Here is an 18,826-nt window from a genome sequence, read left to right on the forward strand (position 1 = left end):
CTTGCTTCCTCCCCTCAGATTTAACTTGGGAAAAACCCAGGAGCAGCAGAAGCTTGTTGCCCACTTAGTTCTTAAGATCTCTGTCCCCAGTCAGAGAAGTATGTGACATGGGTGATAATGCTAAATAGTAAAAGGGATTAATATTTATTTAATACAATATCGTTTACAAAATATATCCCCCACAACAAGTTGTGAGTCAAGTAGCTTGAGATAGTGTGTACAGACTTGGCCCTTGATCCAGAAAGATCTGAGTTCAAATTTGACATCTGATACAGTAATCATGGAAAATCATTTACTATCTCTGTGGCCCAAATAATTCTCTAAATCCATAAACTGCAGAGATGATAGTGAACTGACAGAGGGAATGAAACTACCCTAAGACTCTTTTATTGCAGAAAAAAGCTGAAGCCAAACAGATTGTGATCTGCCCAACGTAACCCAAAAAATATTGAGATGATACTTGAATCCAGGTTTCCTGACTCCAAACTGAATGCTTAATCCAGCATAAAGCACTATTTCAATTAAATTAAGAATGAATTTTTTATTGTTATCGGTGTAGATGGCCATTCCTGTGGTGTCTTTTGTGTAGGGAATTCCCTCCCGTGATATAAATTGAGAGTTCCCCTATAATTTAGAATCTTAAATTGTTTGGGTCATTGAAAAGTCAAATGACTTGCCGAGGGTCACACAGCCAGTAGGGGATGGAAGCAGGACATGAATCTTGCTCTTTCTGACTCCAAGGCTAGTCTCTATCCAATATGACATCTTACTTCTCACAGAGTACATATAGATTTTTTGTTGTCCAGACATTTCAGGAATGTTTTACTCTTTGTGATCCAATTTGGGGTTTTCTTGGCAAAAGATACTAGAATGGTTTGCCATTTCTTTTTCCAGTTCATTTTACAGATAAGGAAACTGAGACAAACAGGGTTAAAGGACTTGCCCAGGGTCATACAGTAAGTGTCTGAAACCAGTGCTCTATGAGAATGTGATCCGTGTATGGATTAGATGGGAATTAGTGTTGGATCTACTTCTGCCCTCAACTCAATATCCTCTCGCTGCCTCACCCCCAACCCTTCAAGAAGTGTCAGAAAAGGAAACCAAAAGTATTTCTAAAATGTATACGAGGAATCCATTGGTACATTCAATACACATATATAGGCAGGTTTGGAAACTTTTAGGATGAATGACAAAATAGCATAAGGAGCAGTTTTAGTCATCATGTACTTCCTCTGCCAGGGCAAGTAATTGACTGGAGCATATGCTCAATCTACCTTAACTTATAAATCAGTGACAAATAGATATTTGTTCAACAACCAGTTAGTCTCTCTATAATTGTAATAATGATCATTTTCCTTCTAATTTATTTTAAAAATACAAAATAGAAAAAAAAAGCTTTGCTACATGCACAGTGGAACATAGGAAAGATCAAAACCAAAAATTGTCAGAATATAAAACAATAAATTTTCATTTCAAGAAAATCTATATAATAAATATTTCACATTGTATTCAGTGTCTGTCTTTTTGCTTCTTTGTAGGTCTTCTTTTATTTTTTCCCCTGAGGCAATTGGGGTTAAGTGACTTGCCCAGTGTCATGCAGCTAGGAAGTATTCTGAGGTCAAATTTGAACCCAGGTTCTCCTGACTTCAGGGATGGTGCTCTATCCACTGCACCACCTAGTTGCTCCAGTTTCTTTAATTCTATCCCCACCCTCACCCCCACCCCCTGCCCAAGAAGGTTACAATTAAGCACGCGCGCGCGCGCACACACACACACACACACACACACACACACACACACAGATATCTATAATCTACACATATATACACAATCATATACATCAAAGTACATATACTATGCTTATGTTATCTGAAGGTAGATAACATTTTCCTTGATAAATCCAAGTCTTACAAAAATTTTTTAAATCCACCAGATCATTTCCTACACCACAGCAGTATTCCAATCTTATTTTAAATAGTTTAAAGCAATATTGATTAAATCACTGACATATAGTATAGTTCTTTACATTTTGTTTTATTATTTTTTGGTCTCTTAAAACTTTGCTGGCTTCTCCTTGCCCAATTCTAGTTTTTAAGGACTAATTTTCTTTCTTAAGATTCTATTTCTCTTGGGATAATTAGATGGTACAGTAGATAGAGCACTGGCTCTGAAGTCCCTGGATAGGTCACTTAACCCTAATGTCTTGCCAAAAAAAAAAATTCATAATGGATCAATTTAAAAATAAAAACAAAACCAAAAATGTTAAAAGTTAAAAAAAAGATTCTGGATCTCCTTTTCTAATTGGTTGAATTTATTTTCATAAACTTCTTGTTTTTCTTGCATTGCACTTTTTAAAAATGTCTTTAATCTCTCTCATTTGATTTTTAAAGTTTTTTTTTTTTTTTTGAGTTCTTCTACAAATACTTGATGTTTCTGTTTGGGATAGGAAGAGCTTTTTTTACTTCAGTATTCTCCTCTGAAGACAAAGCCTGGTCTTTTGTATTCCCATAGTAATTTTCAATGGCTGGTTTCTTTCTTCACTGCTTGCTTTTTTTTTTTTTTTTTTAATGGGAACTTGTTCATATCTGGTGTGGTGGTACCTCAGACTACAGATTCTCCTTCAGTTTCTCTTTTGGCCCAGAACTGAAACCAAGAATTCTGCTCTCCTGTAAGTGCACGCAGCCAGCAGTGTCCCAATCCCACTGCTTTTGCACTCACCAGGTATGTGCTCTTTCCTTCTCATCCGCAGTCAAGTCTCAGCAGTGTAGCTGGGCCCAGCATCCCTTCTTGGCGAGGCTCGCTCAGTCTTCCCTTGTTCAGGTGCTCTACCCTCCACATGATCAGGAAAGTGAAAATTCATGGGTCTGGGGCTAGGGCTCAGGCTGCCTCCCAGTTTGGCTAGCAGTCAGGCTTGCCACTTGCTGTTTCAGTGGAACTAGCCTAAAGCCAAACCTGCTCTAGCATCTTTCTTGCTATCTCCTCCTCTTGTCCCAGGAGGACTCCTGTTCTGTCCCAAATCTTGTTTAATTTTATCCGATCCGTATTAGCCCTATTTTATCTTGTTTGTTGGGGGAGGTTAGGAGGCTTAGGAAATTCTGACCTCCCTTTCCATCTTTTCAGAATCCTCTCAAAAAAAAAAAATCAATGTCTGGTTGGAAATAAGCCCCTTGAGACGCCGCTTTTGGGGGATGCTTTTAAGTTATTTCCCAGCCATCTCCTACCATGCTACCTGCACTTCTGGCTATCATTCTCTTTTCCCTTCCAAAGGAACCCTGCTCTTTAGGGATCTGAGTTCAGATAGAGAATTTGCTTCATTTTGTCCAGAACTAACTGCACAATTCCCAGATATCTTTCTTCATAAGCGTACTGTGCACAAGTACCCCCTCCTCTGTCTTGCTCCATTTAACATATTGTTATGAGAATGTTAGTTCTTTGAGAGAAAAAACTGTCTTGCTTAGATTTTTATTTCTAACATGAGCATCGTGCCTGGCACATAGTAAGTGTTTAATAAATGCTCAGTCCAGATTTCTGCAAGTGAAAAAAAAAGTTTGTGGAGTTGGGTTCATTTAGTGATTCACAAGTTTGTAATAGTTCCATTTTCTTACCTTTGAAGCTTCTGATTGATGCTAAACATGATCTTGTATATGTGGAGTAGGTTGGCTAAATCAAGCTTTATTTAGTCACAACAAATTAATTGCTGCTATACCCCTTTTGTGTATGATCCATGTATGGCAGAAGCTTGTATCTTTAAATAGAGAAAAACCTGAAGTTTAAACAGTTAGCAAGTAAACTTCCTTTTAAGTAGAGATGGACTGGCAAAATTTATTATTGACTAAAATCTAATTTTCATTCTTTCATATGTAATATTTAAATTAGCTGAAATAAATTCATCATTTATAAAATAATAGATTATCCCTTTTTAATGGAACTATACTGTGGCATAGTCACATTTAGTCTAGATTCCCAAAGATAATATAGAGAAATGTAAAATATGCATTTAGGATATAAAATCATGACTGTCATCTATGAATCTATAAGAATATGTACGTTCTCAGAGTGACAAAGTGGAAGGTTGAAGTCAAAGCTATTAGACAGTGATTAATTTCTTATGATGTTTTGCTTACTATGGGGAAAGAAGGTTGGAAGGGAGTGGGGAGAAGCCCCAGTTTCTGCCTGGGGAAATTGGGGAAATGTGTATTGAGAGATGAATGAGAAGATTGCTTTTCAGCTGTTTTCTTCATAAAGTCCTTCATTAAAATAAATACAATGTATTTAGCTAACAAAAACTTTTATATTGCCTTGTTCAAAACCTTGGATTTACTTAAAGGGAATGCATTGTTTAATGGAAAAAGGGATGAAAACATGAATTAAAATTGATCTAATTTAAAGAAAATTCTCTTAAATGAGAAAATTGTAATCTTAATGATACAAGCAGAAATAGAATTATGTAATAGTAATCACTATATCTGATTTGTAATTGAATGGAAGACTCAAAAATGTTATTTTACCTTGAAGCAGTTATAGTAATGGTAGATTCACTATATTTTAGTACTATAGCAAAAATATGCATAAAAATTGGGGAACAAAAATCATAATGAGGAAGTCGAATATTTTCAAAGGCCATCAACCTGAGGTCTTAGTGCTTCTCTCTTCTGTGGAAACAACATTTAGAACTTTGACTTTCAATTCAGTAATCTGAGAAAACTTGGTAGATAGACCCACATATCTCTAGAGCTTCTTTGCATTATAAAGTTGTATCTGTCTTAATTGTGATCCAGAAGGAAAACAAAAAAAGAAGAAAATATCCTGGGAATTTCAGGATTCCATTTGCATGGCAAGGATTCCAAATGCATCAACCACAGTTGAGAGGTCTGGGAGAATGTGGTACAGAGTCAACAATTCAATCAGAGAAGGTTTTGATAACAAGAAATATGATGAAATGGTACTAATTTGGGGAAAAGACCCTATTTATTTTTTAAATCATATACCATATGTCAATTGATAAAGTGATCCCAAAATATTTAAATCTCATTTAACTTTTGAGGAAAAATTGATTTTATTTTTTCCTCCTTTCATAACCTGGTAAGAAAGCCCAGTTTTAAACTGCTGGGGATCTCTATCATTTCCAGAGCATGTGGAGAAGGGATAAAGGGAAATGTGACTTGAAAGAGATATTTGGTATCCAGCATCAGCTGACCTGTATCCTCTCGGCTATTTAGTAGAGCCTGAAATGAGAGTCAAAGGAAGAAGGTAATATCAATAAACACTTTCATCTTTCTTTGCTGAAGATTTAAAATTTCCTAAGGGAACACATAAATATATTTATTTCTAGTACTTCCCTGGTCTGCTTTCATTAACTTTGATCCACTGAATACTCTGTTTCAATCTAGGCTTTCACGCCTCAAAGGACTGATTAATTTTATTGGTTTCTGATTTTTTATTCTTAATGATAGCTTATATTTTCTTTCAAGAAAATTTCAGATTCATTAGTTACTGCTAGAAATTTTTAAAAAGAAATTTTAAAATTTTTTTAAAAGTTTATGCTGTTTTATATTGCCCATTTCCCCCAGTAGCTTTCCTTCCCTCTTTTTCATTTAAATCTTTAAAAAAGACTGCAGTCTAATAGTTTGCCAAACACTTTCTTCATAACAATTTTCTTACAAGTAGTATAATAATTATCATCCCAATTTTACAGAGTAAGAAACTGACAATCAAAGTTAAATGATTTATTCATGATTACATAGCTGCTGAAGTATAGAGCTAAAGCCCTTCTTTTGATTCTGAGTCTTTCTAGAAACCAATACTGCCCATATTTTTATATGGATAGAGATTTCCTTATTAATGGCTTTTTTTGGGTGAAAGTCCTATAATAGAATCTCTAAGTCAAAAAATATGGATATTCTAGTCCCTTTATTTGTATAATTACAAATATAATAAACGGAAATCATCATAATGTAACTCTTAAATCCAAATATGAAAAGACTCAAATATTTTAAATTTTGCTCAGCTAATCATGTAGCTCTACATTTCCCCCAAATGATTACAGGAAGTAGACAAAATCCTTCCCAATTAAAAAATATCATACTCACATAAAAGAAAGTTCAACATTAAGCTCAGTAGTTACTAAATATGATGAAGACTCAAAAGGTAAACTGGTAAACTTAAAAAAAAAAAACACATTCAAATGCTTTCTTTGGATGAACACATGATGAGAGCTATGGGTGTTTTCTTTCCTTTTCCCTCCCCATGGTTGGAACGAAAAACAAGCCTCAAAGGTTCCTCCTGTAGTCCCCTAACTCAGGTTGGTAACTTGCCAGCAGCTTTGGATCCAAGGTATTTCTTACTACCTGTGACTTCCAACAAATAACTTCAACTTTCTGGGTCTCAGTATCATCATCTGTAAAATGAATTGATTTGACTAAATCCACTGACTCTAAGGCTCTTTCTTATGTTAATGATTCTAGAGAATCTATGATCTTCCCTACTCCGCTTTTTAAATTACACATAATATCAACAATAATGATATCTTAGCAAGGCCTAGACTGGTGACTAGAATTATGTATCAGAAGCTTACTATTTTTTTTTTTTATCAACTTACAGACAACAAATTCTCATGCTAAAAATATAAACCTCAAAATCCAAAAGAATTCAACTAAAAAACTGTACTTTATCATTATTGAAGACTAAGTTGTGGCTCACAACTCTTAGAAACAATAATTGATCTGTAAAAATTTAATACTACTTTAAATACATATAACCAAATTAAATATTCAGGCTCCAAGCTACATGGAATGAAAAACTTTTAAACTACAGACCTATCAGAAGAGAGAAAAATCGTGTAGGAACAGGAATATATATCTTCCTTGTTCTCCTGTTTTGTTAGTGGAATTGTATTAAGGACACTTTTAGTGATCCTATGAGCTTATATTATTTTACACTTTAAAAGAATATCAGTTTATGCTGTTTTATATTGCCCATTTCCCCCAGTGGCTTTCCTTCCCTCTTTTTCATTTAACAAAGGAAAACTAGGAAAAATCAGCACAACTAATAGATACATAGAAAAAATTTTAAAAAAAATTTGTGCAAAACCTCCCACCTCTGAAAAAAAAGTTAGCTGAAGCAACCTTTGATCTTTCTTGAGTCATACTTGTTCTTTATAATTTTGCATTCATTTTTGATTTGTGTGTGATTTCTTGGCTCTGCTTTACTTACTCTGCCTCAGTGCATGTAGATCCATGCTTTTCTGCATTCACCATTTCATCATTTCTTACAGCACAAGAATGATATTTCATTACATACACATACTACCATGTATTCATCTATTCCCCAATTGAGGGGAATCTTGGTTCTAATTCTTTGCTATCACCAAAAAAAATATTGCTGTAAATATGTGTAGAGATTTTTTTTATTAATGGGTTCTTTTAGGTGAAGGTCCTATAATAGAATCTCTGAGTCAAAGAATATGAACATTCCAGTCCCTTTATTTGCATAATTACAAATTATTTTCCATTTTTTCCAAAACGATTTGGCCATTTTATAGTTTCATCAGTAAGTCTATCTTCCCACTCTACTGTCCCTCAACATTTTGTCATGTTTGCCAATTTCTAAGATATGAGGTGAAACCTCAGACTTGTTTTGATTTGCATTTTTCTTATTATTAGTGATTTGGAAAACTCTTCTATGGTTATAAATATTGTATAGTTCTTTTGAGAAATATTTGAACTATGAACATATCTATTGGGAATGGTTATTGATTACATGAATGTTTGTTAGTTGTTTCTATATTGTAGATATCATTAATGCAACAATATTTCCCCATTCTACAACTTCCTTTCTTACCTTATGTATGGCAAACTTGAATACTGTAGAAACTTTTAAGTTTCATACAATCAAAATTGTCTATTTTATCTTTTGTAATTTCTTCTATCCCTTATTTGGTTAAGAATCTATATATAACTTATTCATGATTGTGGGAAATATATGACCTGCTTCTCTTCTAATTTTCTTTAGCATGATCTTTAATATTAAGATCACATACATATCTCTTTAGAGTATATTGTAGAACTTGGTGTGAAGTATTGGTCTAAGCCAGATTGTTTTCCAATTTGCTCAACAGTTTTTAGACAAATGGGGACTTCTTTCCTAAGCAATTTATATGTCCCACTTTATTGAAGTTATTTAGTTTCTGATTTTCCCTTGCCTAGTTTCTTCCGCTATCTACTTCTCTATCTTTAAACCAAAACCAAATGGTTTTGAAGATTGCTGCTTTATGATGTAGTTGAGTTCTAGAAAGTATCCCTTTGATCATTTGGTATAGCAAATAGTAGTAATGCCATTTTTATAATATTGGCAACAGCCCACCCATTGAGCACTGATACATCAGCCATTTAAGTTGTTCTTTATTTCCTTAAGGAATACTTTACAATTGAATCTATAAAAGTCTTTTATGTATCTTGGTAGATTTATTCCTGGATAATTTATGTATGTTGTAGTTTTTTTGTTATTTTTATATGCAGTTGATTTTTCAGAGTTTATTTTGTAGTCTGCAATTGTCTTGATTAGTATGTTTACTGATACTCTAGTATACCACCATATCATCAGCAAATAAATATAGGTTTATTCCTTCTTTACCTTTATTTATGCCTTTAAGTTCTTTCTCTTGTCTTACTGATGTCATTAAATTTTCTAGAAATATGTAAAAGTGGTAGAAGTGGGCATCTTTGCTTTATTTTCTCATACTTATTGAAAAAGGTTCTAGTGTAGAACTTTTGCATTTAATACTTACTTTTGATTTTAAATAGGTGTTTTCTATGTAAAATTTTTTCCTATGCCTATACTTTGGGTTTTCTCATTTTCCTTTATTTTTAATAGTATATTTTTCCAAATACATGAAAAATTAGTTTTCAATAGTCATTTTTGCAAAACCTTGTGTTTCATTTTTTTCTCTTCTTCTCCAAGAGAGCAAGCAATCCAATATTGTTAAAAACATATGCAGTTCTTCTGAATGCATTTCCATATTCATCTTGCTGCTACAACTATATACTTTGTAGGAGTTTTTGGCACAAATGATTGTTGTATTTCACCAAAGACTTCTGCATCTAGTGAGATAATCATGTGATTTCAGATGTTTTGGTTTTTAATATGTATGTTCTTTTGCTCTTCCATTTGGAAGATGCTATAAGTTTTATAGCACTACTCTCTCCAGCAATTTTGTTCAATTTTATATTTTCTCTTTCTTAAACTTATCCAAAACAGAGAGGGAACATTAAAATCTGTTGCTATTGTGTTACTAGTCTGTGTATTTATGTAGCCCAATTAATGTTTTTCTTTATGAATTTGAATACTAATGTATTTGGAGCATGTAAGTTTAATATTGATATTATTGTGTTGCCTATGGTTCTTTCCAGTATAATATAATTTAAAAAAAATTTAATTTAATTCTTTTTTTTTTTTTTTACATTTTTCATTTTTCCATTTTAAGTTCAGAACTGTTTCCCCTGTACCAGAGAAGGCCACCATTTGACACAAATTTATAAATATATGTTAAATCATATTACAGGTCTTCTTATTTTTCAGTTTTTCCTTTGGAAGTGGACATCATCTTCCTGCATAGGTCTTTTATAGTTTATTTGGGTATTTATAATATTCAAAATAACTTGGTTGTTCACAATTATTCTTCAAACAATATTGCTGCTATTGTATATAATGTTCTTTCAGTTAAGTTCACTTTTCATTATTTCATGCAAGTCTTTCCATATTTTTTCTAAAATTACTGCAGCTCATCATTTCCTACAGCATATTAGTATCCCATCACTATCACATACCCCAACTTGCATAGCCGTTCTCCATCTGATGGGCATCCACTCAATTTCCAGTTCTTTGCTATCACAAAGAGAGCTATTATAGATATTTTTAGAACATATAGGTGGTTCTCCGTTTTTCCCTTAGGAAACAGTGTTAAGGACCATGCTTAAGTGATGGGGCAGGTCAATTCTCCGAGAGCCTCCAGACCTAATAGTAGTATTGCTATGTCAAATGATATGTACACAGTTTTTATAATTTGGGGTGCATATTTCTATATTTTTCTCCAAAATGGTTGTATCAGTTCAGTTTATCAACAATTTATTAATGTACCGATTTTTCTACATTTCTTCCAATATTTATTTTCCCCTTCTTTCATTTTAACCAATCTGCTAAGTGTGTGGGATGGTATCTCAAAGTTGTTTTAATCTGCATTTCTATAATCAATAATGATTTAGAGAATTTTTTCCTATATAGCTTTTATTTTTTCATTGAAAAACTTCTGTTTATATTCTCTGGCCATTTATCAATTGAAGAATGATTCATATTCTTATGTATTTGACAAAGTCCCCTACATATTTGAGAAATAACAACTTTGAGAAACTATAAATTCTTTCAGTTTTCTCCTTTCCTTTTAATCTTGGCTATATTGGTTTCAGTTGGGCAAAAGCCTTTTAATGTAATCAAAATTATTCATTTTATATCTCACAATGCTCTGTTTTTTCATAAGTTCTTCTCCTCTCCCTAAGTCTGATAGGTAATATATTTCATTTTCTTCTAGTACCTCCCTTTATATGAAACTCATGCATCCATTTTTATTTTATCTTGATAAATGATGTAAGATATTAATGTATAATCAAATTCTACCAGACTGCTTTCTAATTTTCCCAACAATTTTTTTTATCAAATAGTGAATTCTTATTTCAAAAGTTTAAATTTTTACATTCATTAAACACAACATTATTATTATAATCATTTACTACTGTGTATTATATGTCTACTCTGTCCTATCAATCAATCTTTTTATTTCTTAGTACCAGATAGTTTTGATAATTACTTCTCTCTTTATATTTTTCATTGATGTTCTTAATTTTTTGTTCTTCCAGGTGAATTTTAATATTTTTGGTGCCCTTCTTATAGGGTTTTGTTGGTAATATATAGATATGCTGGTGATTCATGTAGGAGCACAATGTCGTTTCTTTATCTTTTTAATATTTTGGTTGTTTTTACCTTGTCTCATAGCATGATTGCAACTTTTGCTTTTCTGACTTCACTTATTAAATACTATATTTTGCAACAGATTGTGGGATATTGGTTTCTTATTTGATCTGAGAGTTTTTTCATTTTGTTGGATTGTTTAATCTATTCATTTGTAAAGTTATAAAAGTGATATTTAGGTGTTACTCCCCCAAGTTATGATTTCCCTTCTTCCACTATAAATACAGGAGTATATCTCTTGGTTTGTTGTAATTTATTATTCTTTTTAAAAATGTAGCTCTATTCTTTGTAGCTCTTTTCCCCTGAATTTTATGTCAATAGGTGCTCTTTTTCTCCTCACTTGCCTTGTTTGGGAATCTTCCTTATTAGTTTTTTTCTTTCTGGCTTTTATTTGGTTATTTAATTCCCCCCCCCCTTTTTTCCCCAGCTAAACGGTCAAATAGAATCTTCCTTTCTCTAGTCCCTTTTAATTTTTGTTCATTACTTTAAAACGTTTATTTTTCACACTTTTTCTTTAAAATTTCCTTTTCCTCATTTTCATTATTTGTTTCATTTTTATTGATTCTTTTCTATTATACTTATTTTGTACTTATTTATTCTCTGTATTTGTTATCAAATTAAATTTTAGAGGTCCATTTCTATTTTGGATTCTATCTTTTAAACAGTTTTTGTTATTACTTTATAGAAACTAGCTATCTGGTACCATTTTTTTCCTGCTGTGCCTCATTCCCACAAAAAGTACTGATTTCTGTAGGTGTAAGAAAAGATATTACCCTGGGGTAGGAATATTCTTAAGTGTCTTGTGCTGTTCATTATTAACCCTTGCGTTTAGGAGAGCTATTTCTCCTTCTGAGGCAGGATGTGTGGTCCTTCTAAGAACCAAGTCTTTGCAAGTCATTCCCATTCTTCCTTTAATTCCTCCTCTTTTCTTTATAGAATATCTCACTTTTCCCATAGCATCATACATATGTGGTAATCCTTTCTATCACTAAAATAAGGCTACTTTTTCCTTCTGTTTCAATCTTTCCTTTCCTCCCCCTTTTTAATGCACTCTCCTATAATTTTGTCTCCCCCCAAAAAAAATTGATTCTCCTGTACACAGGATGCTTGATGTTTCTGATCCTGTTTTCTGATGATGTTATATTTGATGATCCAGATTCTGATGATGTTTAATGATCCTGTTTTGACATCCTATTTTTTTTTTTACATCTGAGCCCTTCAGAAAAGATGAGCACAATAATAATAGTTCATATTTATACAGTGCTTTATATGTGTTAGTCTCATTTAATCTTCATATCACCCTGTGAGATTAATGATACTGTAATCCCCATTTCACAGATTAAGAAATTGGGACTTGAGAGGTTATTTGCCCAAGATAACAAGCAGGTACTTGTTACTAATCAGGTGAGCCCAAATAACCTAAGTATTCCTGATTTCAAGACCAAGATTCTCTGCCTTATGCTATACTAGGAAACATAGTTTAATCCCAAATTTTTAAAATATTGTTTAAATTAGTTTTTTAATGGATCATTTAAAGAAGTAATACTTTTTTTTTAAAGCTATATATGAACCTTACCTGTACTTTGCGGACGAAGGATGGAGTTACTCTTTTCTCGAAGTCATCTATAGGTGTGTATGAATTTAGGATCTTTATGATCTGAAAACGTTACAAAAATATTAAAAAATCATGAAAAAGGTATAACCATGTCCAAATAACTGTTCAAATGGCTTGTAATTCATGTTAATTTATTATTTTTTTTACAATCCAGTTTAACAAGATGTTACTGTTGGATCCCTACCTCACCTCACCTTCCAAGAACGAAGAAAACAAAATTGTGGAGGAAACAAATGGAAATTCAGCCATAGAGACATGAAAAATTTTCTTTCAAAGAATTATCAATAGGAAGGAAAAATCTGGGTAGGTTTCTGGCTCTGGTAATAATACAGGAACATAATTGTCAACAACATCTAGGGAAAAGTTACCTGCACAGCAGAGAGTGAAGTACAGCGATCATATATTTCTTTAGCATCGGTATCTGTGATCTTTTTGACCTGGAGTAACCAGGCAGCCTGAGAAAGGGGCTCCAGAGTTTCTTTGGCTGTGCTGTTCTGCAAATTCTTATCTTTAAGCCATTCTTCTAAGTAGCTGATGTTGCACCTAGACCAAACGTACAAGTGAGCATAAGTTTAGCATGTTCTATTTTTTTTAAACAATCCTTTTTTAAAAAAATAATTATAACTTTTTATTGACAGAACCCACGCCTGGGTAATTTTTTACAATATTATCCCTTGCACTCACTTCTGTTTTCGACTTTTCCCCTCCCTCCTTCCACTCCCTCCCCCAGATGGCAAGCAGTCCTATACATGTTAAATATGTCACAGTATTTCCTAATACAACATATGTGTGCAGAACCAAACAGTTCTCTTGTTGCACAGGAAGAGTTGGATTCAGAAGGTAAAAATGACCTGGGAAGAAAAACAAAAATGCGAACAGTTTATATTAATTTCCCAGTTTAACAATCCTTTTGAAGAGTTAGCCATATCTATCAGCATGTCCTGGATACAGATCGGGGATCACTGGGGGCATGTCATAGTTCATATGAGATCCTTATGACCACAGTAGGGCAGGGGACACAATAGTTAATGCCAATTGTTGGTAAGTTAGAGAAGAGGGGAAAAAAAGACAATTACACATAAAACTTAAAGTGAGATAAAGGAAAATGCATGAAATATTGACTATGAGTAGATAAAAAGTTGAACTGATATTGAGTTCTCTCACTCAGAAATTTGCTAGTTAAGTGTGTGATCAAAATTAAATTATTTAACCTTTCAGAGCCTCCATCTCCTCATCTATAAAATAAGAATATGAAAGCACTACTGCTGTCATTCTTATCTCACAGGGTTGTGAGCAAAGAACTTTGCAAATTTTAAAATGTTGTAAAATACAAACCCCATGCCTTCTTTTCCCTTCTCTGACCTAAGGGTCTTAATCCACTCATTTTTTAAAACTGCTCTGGGGTTAAATTGTTGTGATTGGTGAATTAGTGCAAACTCCTCTAATCTGCCAAATTTCTCTCATATCTGTCTACCCTTAGCATCTTGCATATCTACCTTTGTTTTTGCACTTTCCATTTCTAAAACCTGAACTCCTTATCTCACAGAATCTTGTTTTGAACTCAAAGGAGCCTTAGAGATAATTTATATTAACTATCTTAACTAGTAATATTATTAATATTTACTAATAACTATATTAACGATGTTTAAGATAATCACCAAGCATTTGTTAAATGCCTACTATATATTAGGCCCTGTGTATCAAAATACAAAGAGCAATATAATCTCTATCCAAAAGAAGTTTACACAAATTCTTCTTGTAACTTGGGATAAATTATCTACCTTCTTAGTGCCTAATTGTTTTTATCTACAAAGTAGAAAGAATGAGGTCAAACTTATGTATCTTATGGGAGTCACAGTAAGAGGGATTGGAAACATCTTTAAAAACCATTTAGCTCCTTAGAAGAGAAGGGTACCTAAATTTTTCTTCTTTGGTTCCTCCTTTTGTTTGGATGGGGTTTTGCAACTGGTATTCAGTATGACCTAGAGTGAGCCTATTCCTGAGAGTATTTTAAAACTGTGACTCATTCTGATCTTTGGAATCACTTAAACAAAGGTTGGATCACATTATCTGCTTGATAGTTTTGGGGGAGAGTAAGTAGCAATAATCTGTCACCTGTGAAAAATGGGCACTCTGCCTGGTGATAGAACAGATGTCATTTATAGAAAATTTTCAATTCTAAATAGCTTCTATGCATCTGTAGGCTCTTGTATCTAATAATAACAATAAAGAAATCTATCTGTCTTCAAAACCATGGCTTTCCATTATCTATCAAATGATCCATTTCCTGAGTATAGTACTGAAAGCCTTCTTTAATTTGGCCTCAGTCTTCCCAATCTTATTATCTACTATTTCTCCCAATTCAAAATTATCCCACTTGGAATATCCTCCCTTATCTGCTTTCTACTACACTAAATTCCATTTGTCCTTAAAGACTCTATTGAAGCCCTACCCATTTTTGACCATCCCAGTTTACAATGATCTTTTTCTCCTAAACTCCTCTAAGAACTTATTGTAACTTGCTAGCTTTTCACACTCCATTTCTTCATCAAGATGGTAAATTTGTCAAAGGCAAGGAGTTATGTCACACTTCTTTATATGTCCACTATTCACAGTATAGGTGTTGAATATTGATAATAGGATAATAAAACCCCCAGAAAGCAAAAATGAAAAAAATTAGAATTTTGGAAACTCTACAGGACTTGTTAAGACAATGTCCCTGGCAGCTGTTCAGGGTCAACATGAAAAAGTTAACGTCTTCTAAGGTTCTAAAACCATCTAAAAACAGAGAAAGCAGGATGGAACTCATGCTCAATATAATGGATGAAAAAGGGTCAGATCTGATGTGTACCCTGCTCTAAAAGGTCTCCTTATCCACCCCGGCCAGGAATCATTTCTCTCTCCAGCCAGCCCTGCTTGTTAAGAGGCTTACTAGGTTTACCTTATCTGCATTCCTTTCCTACAAGAGCACATGTCCTTGCGAAGAAAGAGACTATTCAAGGTGACAGCTCCTATCAGAAAGAAAAGCTGCTTTACAGTCTGCTTTAGAAGCTCGTGGTCCAGCCCATTCTGACACATGGTAGTATAAAAATAGCTGAGCTGCTGCAGGATAGAGGTCATGGTGTAAGCATCTGTGTCATCAATGCTGGAGGACCGCTTTCGGAATCCTGTTGGTTTCAAGCCAGAAATTCCCTGAAGGCTTTCATATTCCAACATTCCTGGTACTGAAGAAAGACATGAAAAGATACGGGAAAAACATTTCTCATGCTTGTAAGAAGAAATTAGAAGATTATTATTATTATTATTATTACTATTATTTTACTTCTGTTGGTTGTGTATTCTCTGTGCATTTCATTTTTAGGAAACCAAACATTGTTTTGAAAATAATTGCAATAGTAACTTTTTATTTGCACCCAGTACAACAGAAGTTTCTTGAGGGTAAGGGCTTTTTCATTTTTGTCTACAAATCCCAATACCAGGCACATAGTATCTATGTTATAAATAGTTGTTTGATTTAATTGAATTGCATAGCATTAGTTAACAGAGAAAAGGAACTAGATGATTCACAGGTTTTACATGTGAAATGAGCTACTTTTGGGAGGAAGGGTTCTCTGTAGATGTCTTCTAATAAAAGCTGAATGACCACATTAAAAAAAAATTTAAAGAATATTCTAAAGAACATTCTTAGTCATGTATGGATTAGACTAAATAGCCCCTGAGATCCTTTGGATCTCTCATATGAGATCTAGGGCATCTTCCTGAGAAGGAAAGAGGAAAATCTTTTCATCAAACAGTTCACTCCTGGCTTGAAACTATTAAAATCAAAGAATAGGGTGCAAATATTGCAGATTAAAGAAGTACATCAGGATTTTAAGACTATAGAAAAAAACATGCAAAAAGGGAAAGTTTTTTCTTAAAAGATATATATCATCAATAGTAGTAATAAATTGTTTATAGATTATGAGGTTATTATAAATAAAGAATAAAAATGAACATGCATAGATTGAAATAAACCACTTATACCATTAAATTATGTCACATATTATTCAGCTATGCCCAAATATGAACTATGTTGTCACATTTTGATTGATTATCCATCCTTTCTTACCTATCATTGGTTGAAGATTATTCTCCATTACAAAAATAAATTGATGATATATCCGTATGGCCACATCACTAAGAATCTGTCTATATTCTGAAAGGTCAAAATTCATCAAACAATTCTTATTTTGTTGTGGAGTGTTATACTTCATAAATTCCTGAAAGTCAATTATGGATATATTAACATTAGAAGACTATTATAATAGACATTATCACGTATATGCAATTAATGGCTGTACCTATTCACTAAATTTGATCATGAGCTTCTATTACTATCCTACTTTATATCTTTAGGTAGATTATCTCCCTTTCACCCCACCCCTTCATTTAGAAAGCAAATAAAACAAAATCCCAAATATCTGTTTATAAAAACATACACACACACACACTTATAAGAAAAATAGCAAAGCAAATGATCAGATTGAGCAGTCTATCATTCAAGGTCTGGTGAGCCAGTTTTTATTTCTTTTTTAAGAACCAATATATAATGTCCCTTCATAATTGTCTTGTACTTTCTGGTGAGTTGAAATTTTCCCAGTTTGGGGGATGACACCTGAGATATTCTAGGACTACCACACAGATTAAAAACAACCTCCCTTAACTCTCCTCCTGGATCCTCTGAGACAGTGGCTTCATTTTGTCAAGTGATTGACTTTAAAAAATTTCTTTCCTGAGGAAAGAAAGCATCTCTCACAAATGGTAAATAACAGGTCATAAATGATATAGATAGCAGAGATCAGTAAGTATTATTAGGGATATCAAAGTTAGCATTAGTATCCTAAAAGGAATATGCATTTGACTTAGTAATCAATACATAAGACAAAATATATTGCTTATATAAGTCTTAGGTCACGCCATGAAGACTAAGTAAATAAGAGTACTATGCCAATGGCTGTCACTAACTAGCTTTGTAAACCTGAACAAATCCCTTAGCCTTTTTAAAACCTAATTGTTTCATCTTTAAAATTGGAAAAAAGTAACCTGCACTATATACCTCACAGTAAATTTGTGATGATTAGTTGAGGCAAAGTATATGATAATGGTATTTAAAAAGCATAAAGTATGAGATGATATTGTTATAATCATTACATCAGCAAAACTTAACAGTATCAGTGCTTTCATTTGCTCAGTTCCTGGTAGAATACTTGATATTTAACACAAAATATGAAATAATCCCTACCTCTTCTCCACTGTACTGTTTCAGGCAGTTAAGAAAATGGCATGTATTGGAAAGCCAAAAGGACAGCATCTCAAAATCTTCATAATGTTCCTAGAGAAAGATGAAGACTCCCAAAGTTAATAACATCTAGCTCTAGAGTTTCCAAGACACATTAATATCCAACATCTTTGGATATTAATCCATAGGTATGGGCACCTAGTTGTTCTGTGACTTGAAAACCAATGCTCTAATGAATCATTTGATTAAAATTAGTTTTTATTCATTCATTAAACAAATATTTTCTTAGTCTTCTAAACATCCATCTAGTACATATTATGTTTAAAGAAGTGTTATGGGCATTGAAAGAGATACAAAAGAAGGTAAGGCATAGTTTTTCCCCTTATAGGAATTTGCATGCTAGTTCAGGAGACAAGATGAAATATTTAAGTAATCGTGAAATATATAAATAACAAAGTGAACACAGTTTTACATATTCAATGAATGGGAAATTATTTAGAGACAACCTTATCAAAGAAGTAGAATCATTTAACCAACAAGCATTTATTAAGTACCTATCCAACATTATTATTCCTGTAATCATTTCTCTTGATTTTTTTTCCTTTTTTTGGTCAGATTTTTCATGTATAACATGAAAAATATGAAAATATGTTTAAAAGGGTAATATACATATAACCTGTATCATATTACTTGCCATTTTTGGAGGGGGGAGATAAGGGAGGAAAGGAGAAAAGTTTGAAACACAAAATCTTACAAAATGAATGTTGAAAACTATTTTTACATGTATTTAGAAAAATAAAATACTACTGAGAAAAAAGAAATAATTAAAACAATTAGAAAGAAAAAAGTAGAGATAGAAAAGAATGGAGAACCTATACCTAAGATTTGAGAACTAATAATCTGGGAGTAGGAGG

General features: G+C 32.9%; 1 protein-coding gene across 1 annotated transcript in view; it reads right to left on the reverse strand.

The window, feature by feature from the left end:
• Positions 1-5,031: 5,031 nt before the first annotated feature.
• Positions 5,032-18,826, reverse strand: part of MYO5C (myosin VC) — a 132,114-nt gene continuing 118,319 nt past the window's right edge. The window contains exons 36-41 of the mRNA XM_051980669.1: positions 17,916-18,005; positions 16,743-16,893; positions 15,576-15,858; positions 13,003-13,177; positions 12,596-12,676; positions 5,032-5,225 (exon numbers count right to left, since the gene is read on the reverse strand). Of these exons, the coding sequence (XP_051836629.1) occupies positions 5,073-5,225; positions 12,596-12,676; positions 13,003-13,177; positions 15,576-15,858; positions 16,743-16,893; positions 17,916-18,005 (933 nt within the window). The 3' untranslated portion in view covers positions 5,032-5,072. The remainder of the gene's footprint in view (positions 5,226-12,595; positions 12,677-13,002; positions 13,178-15,575; positions 15,859-16,742; positions 16,894-17,915; positions 18,006-18,826) is intronic.

This window comes from Antechinus flavipes, chromosome 2, assembly GCF_016432865.1.
Source record: "Antechinus flavipes isolate AdamAnt ecotype Samford, QLD, Australia chromosome 2, AdamAnt_v2, whole genome shotgun sequence".
Lineage (NCBI taxonomy): Eukaryota > Metazoa > Chordata > Mammalia > Dasyuromorphia > Dasyuridae > Antechinus > Antechinus flavipes.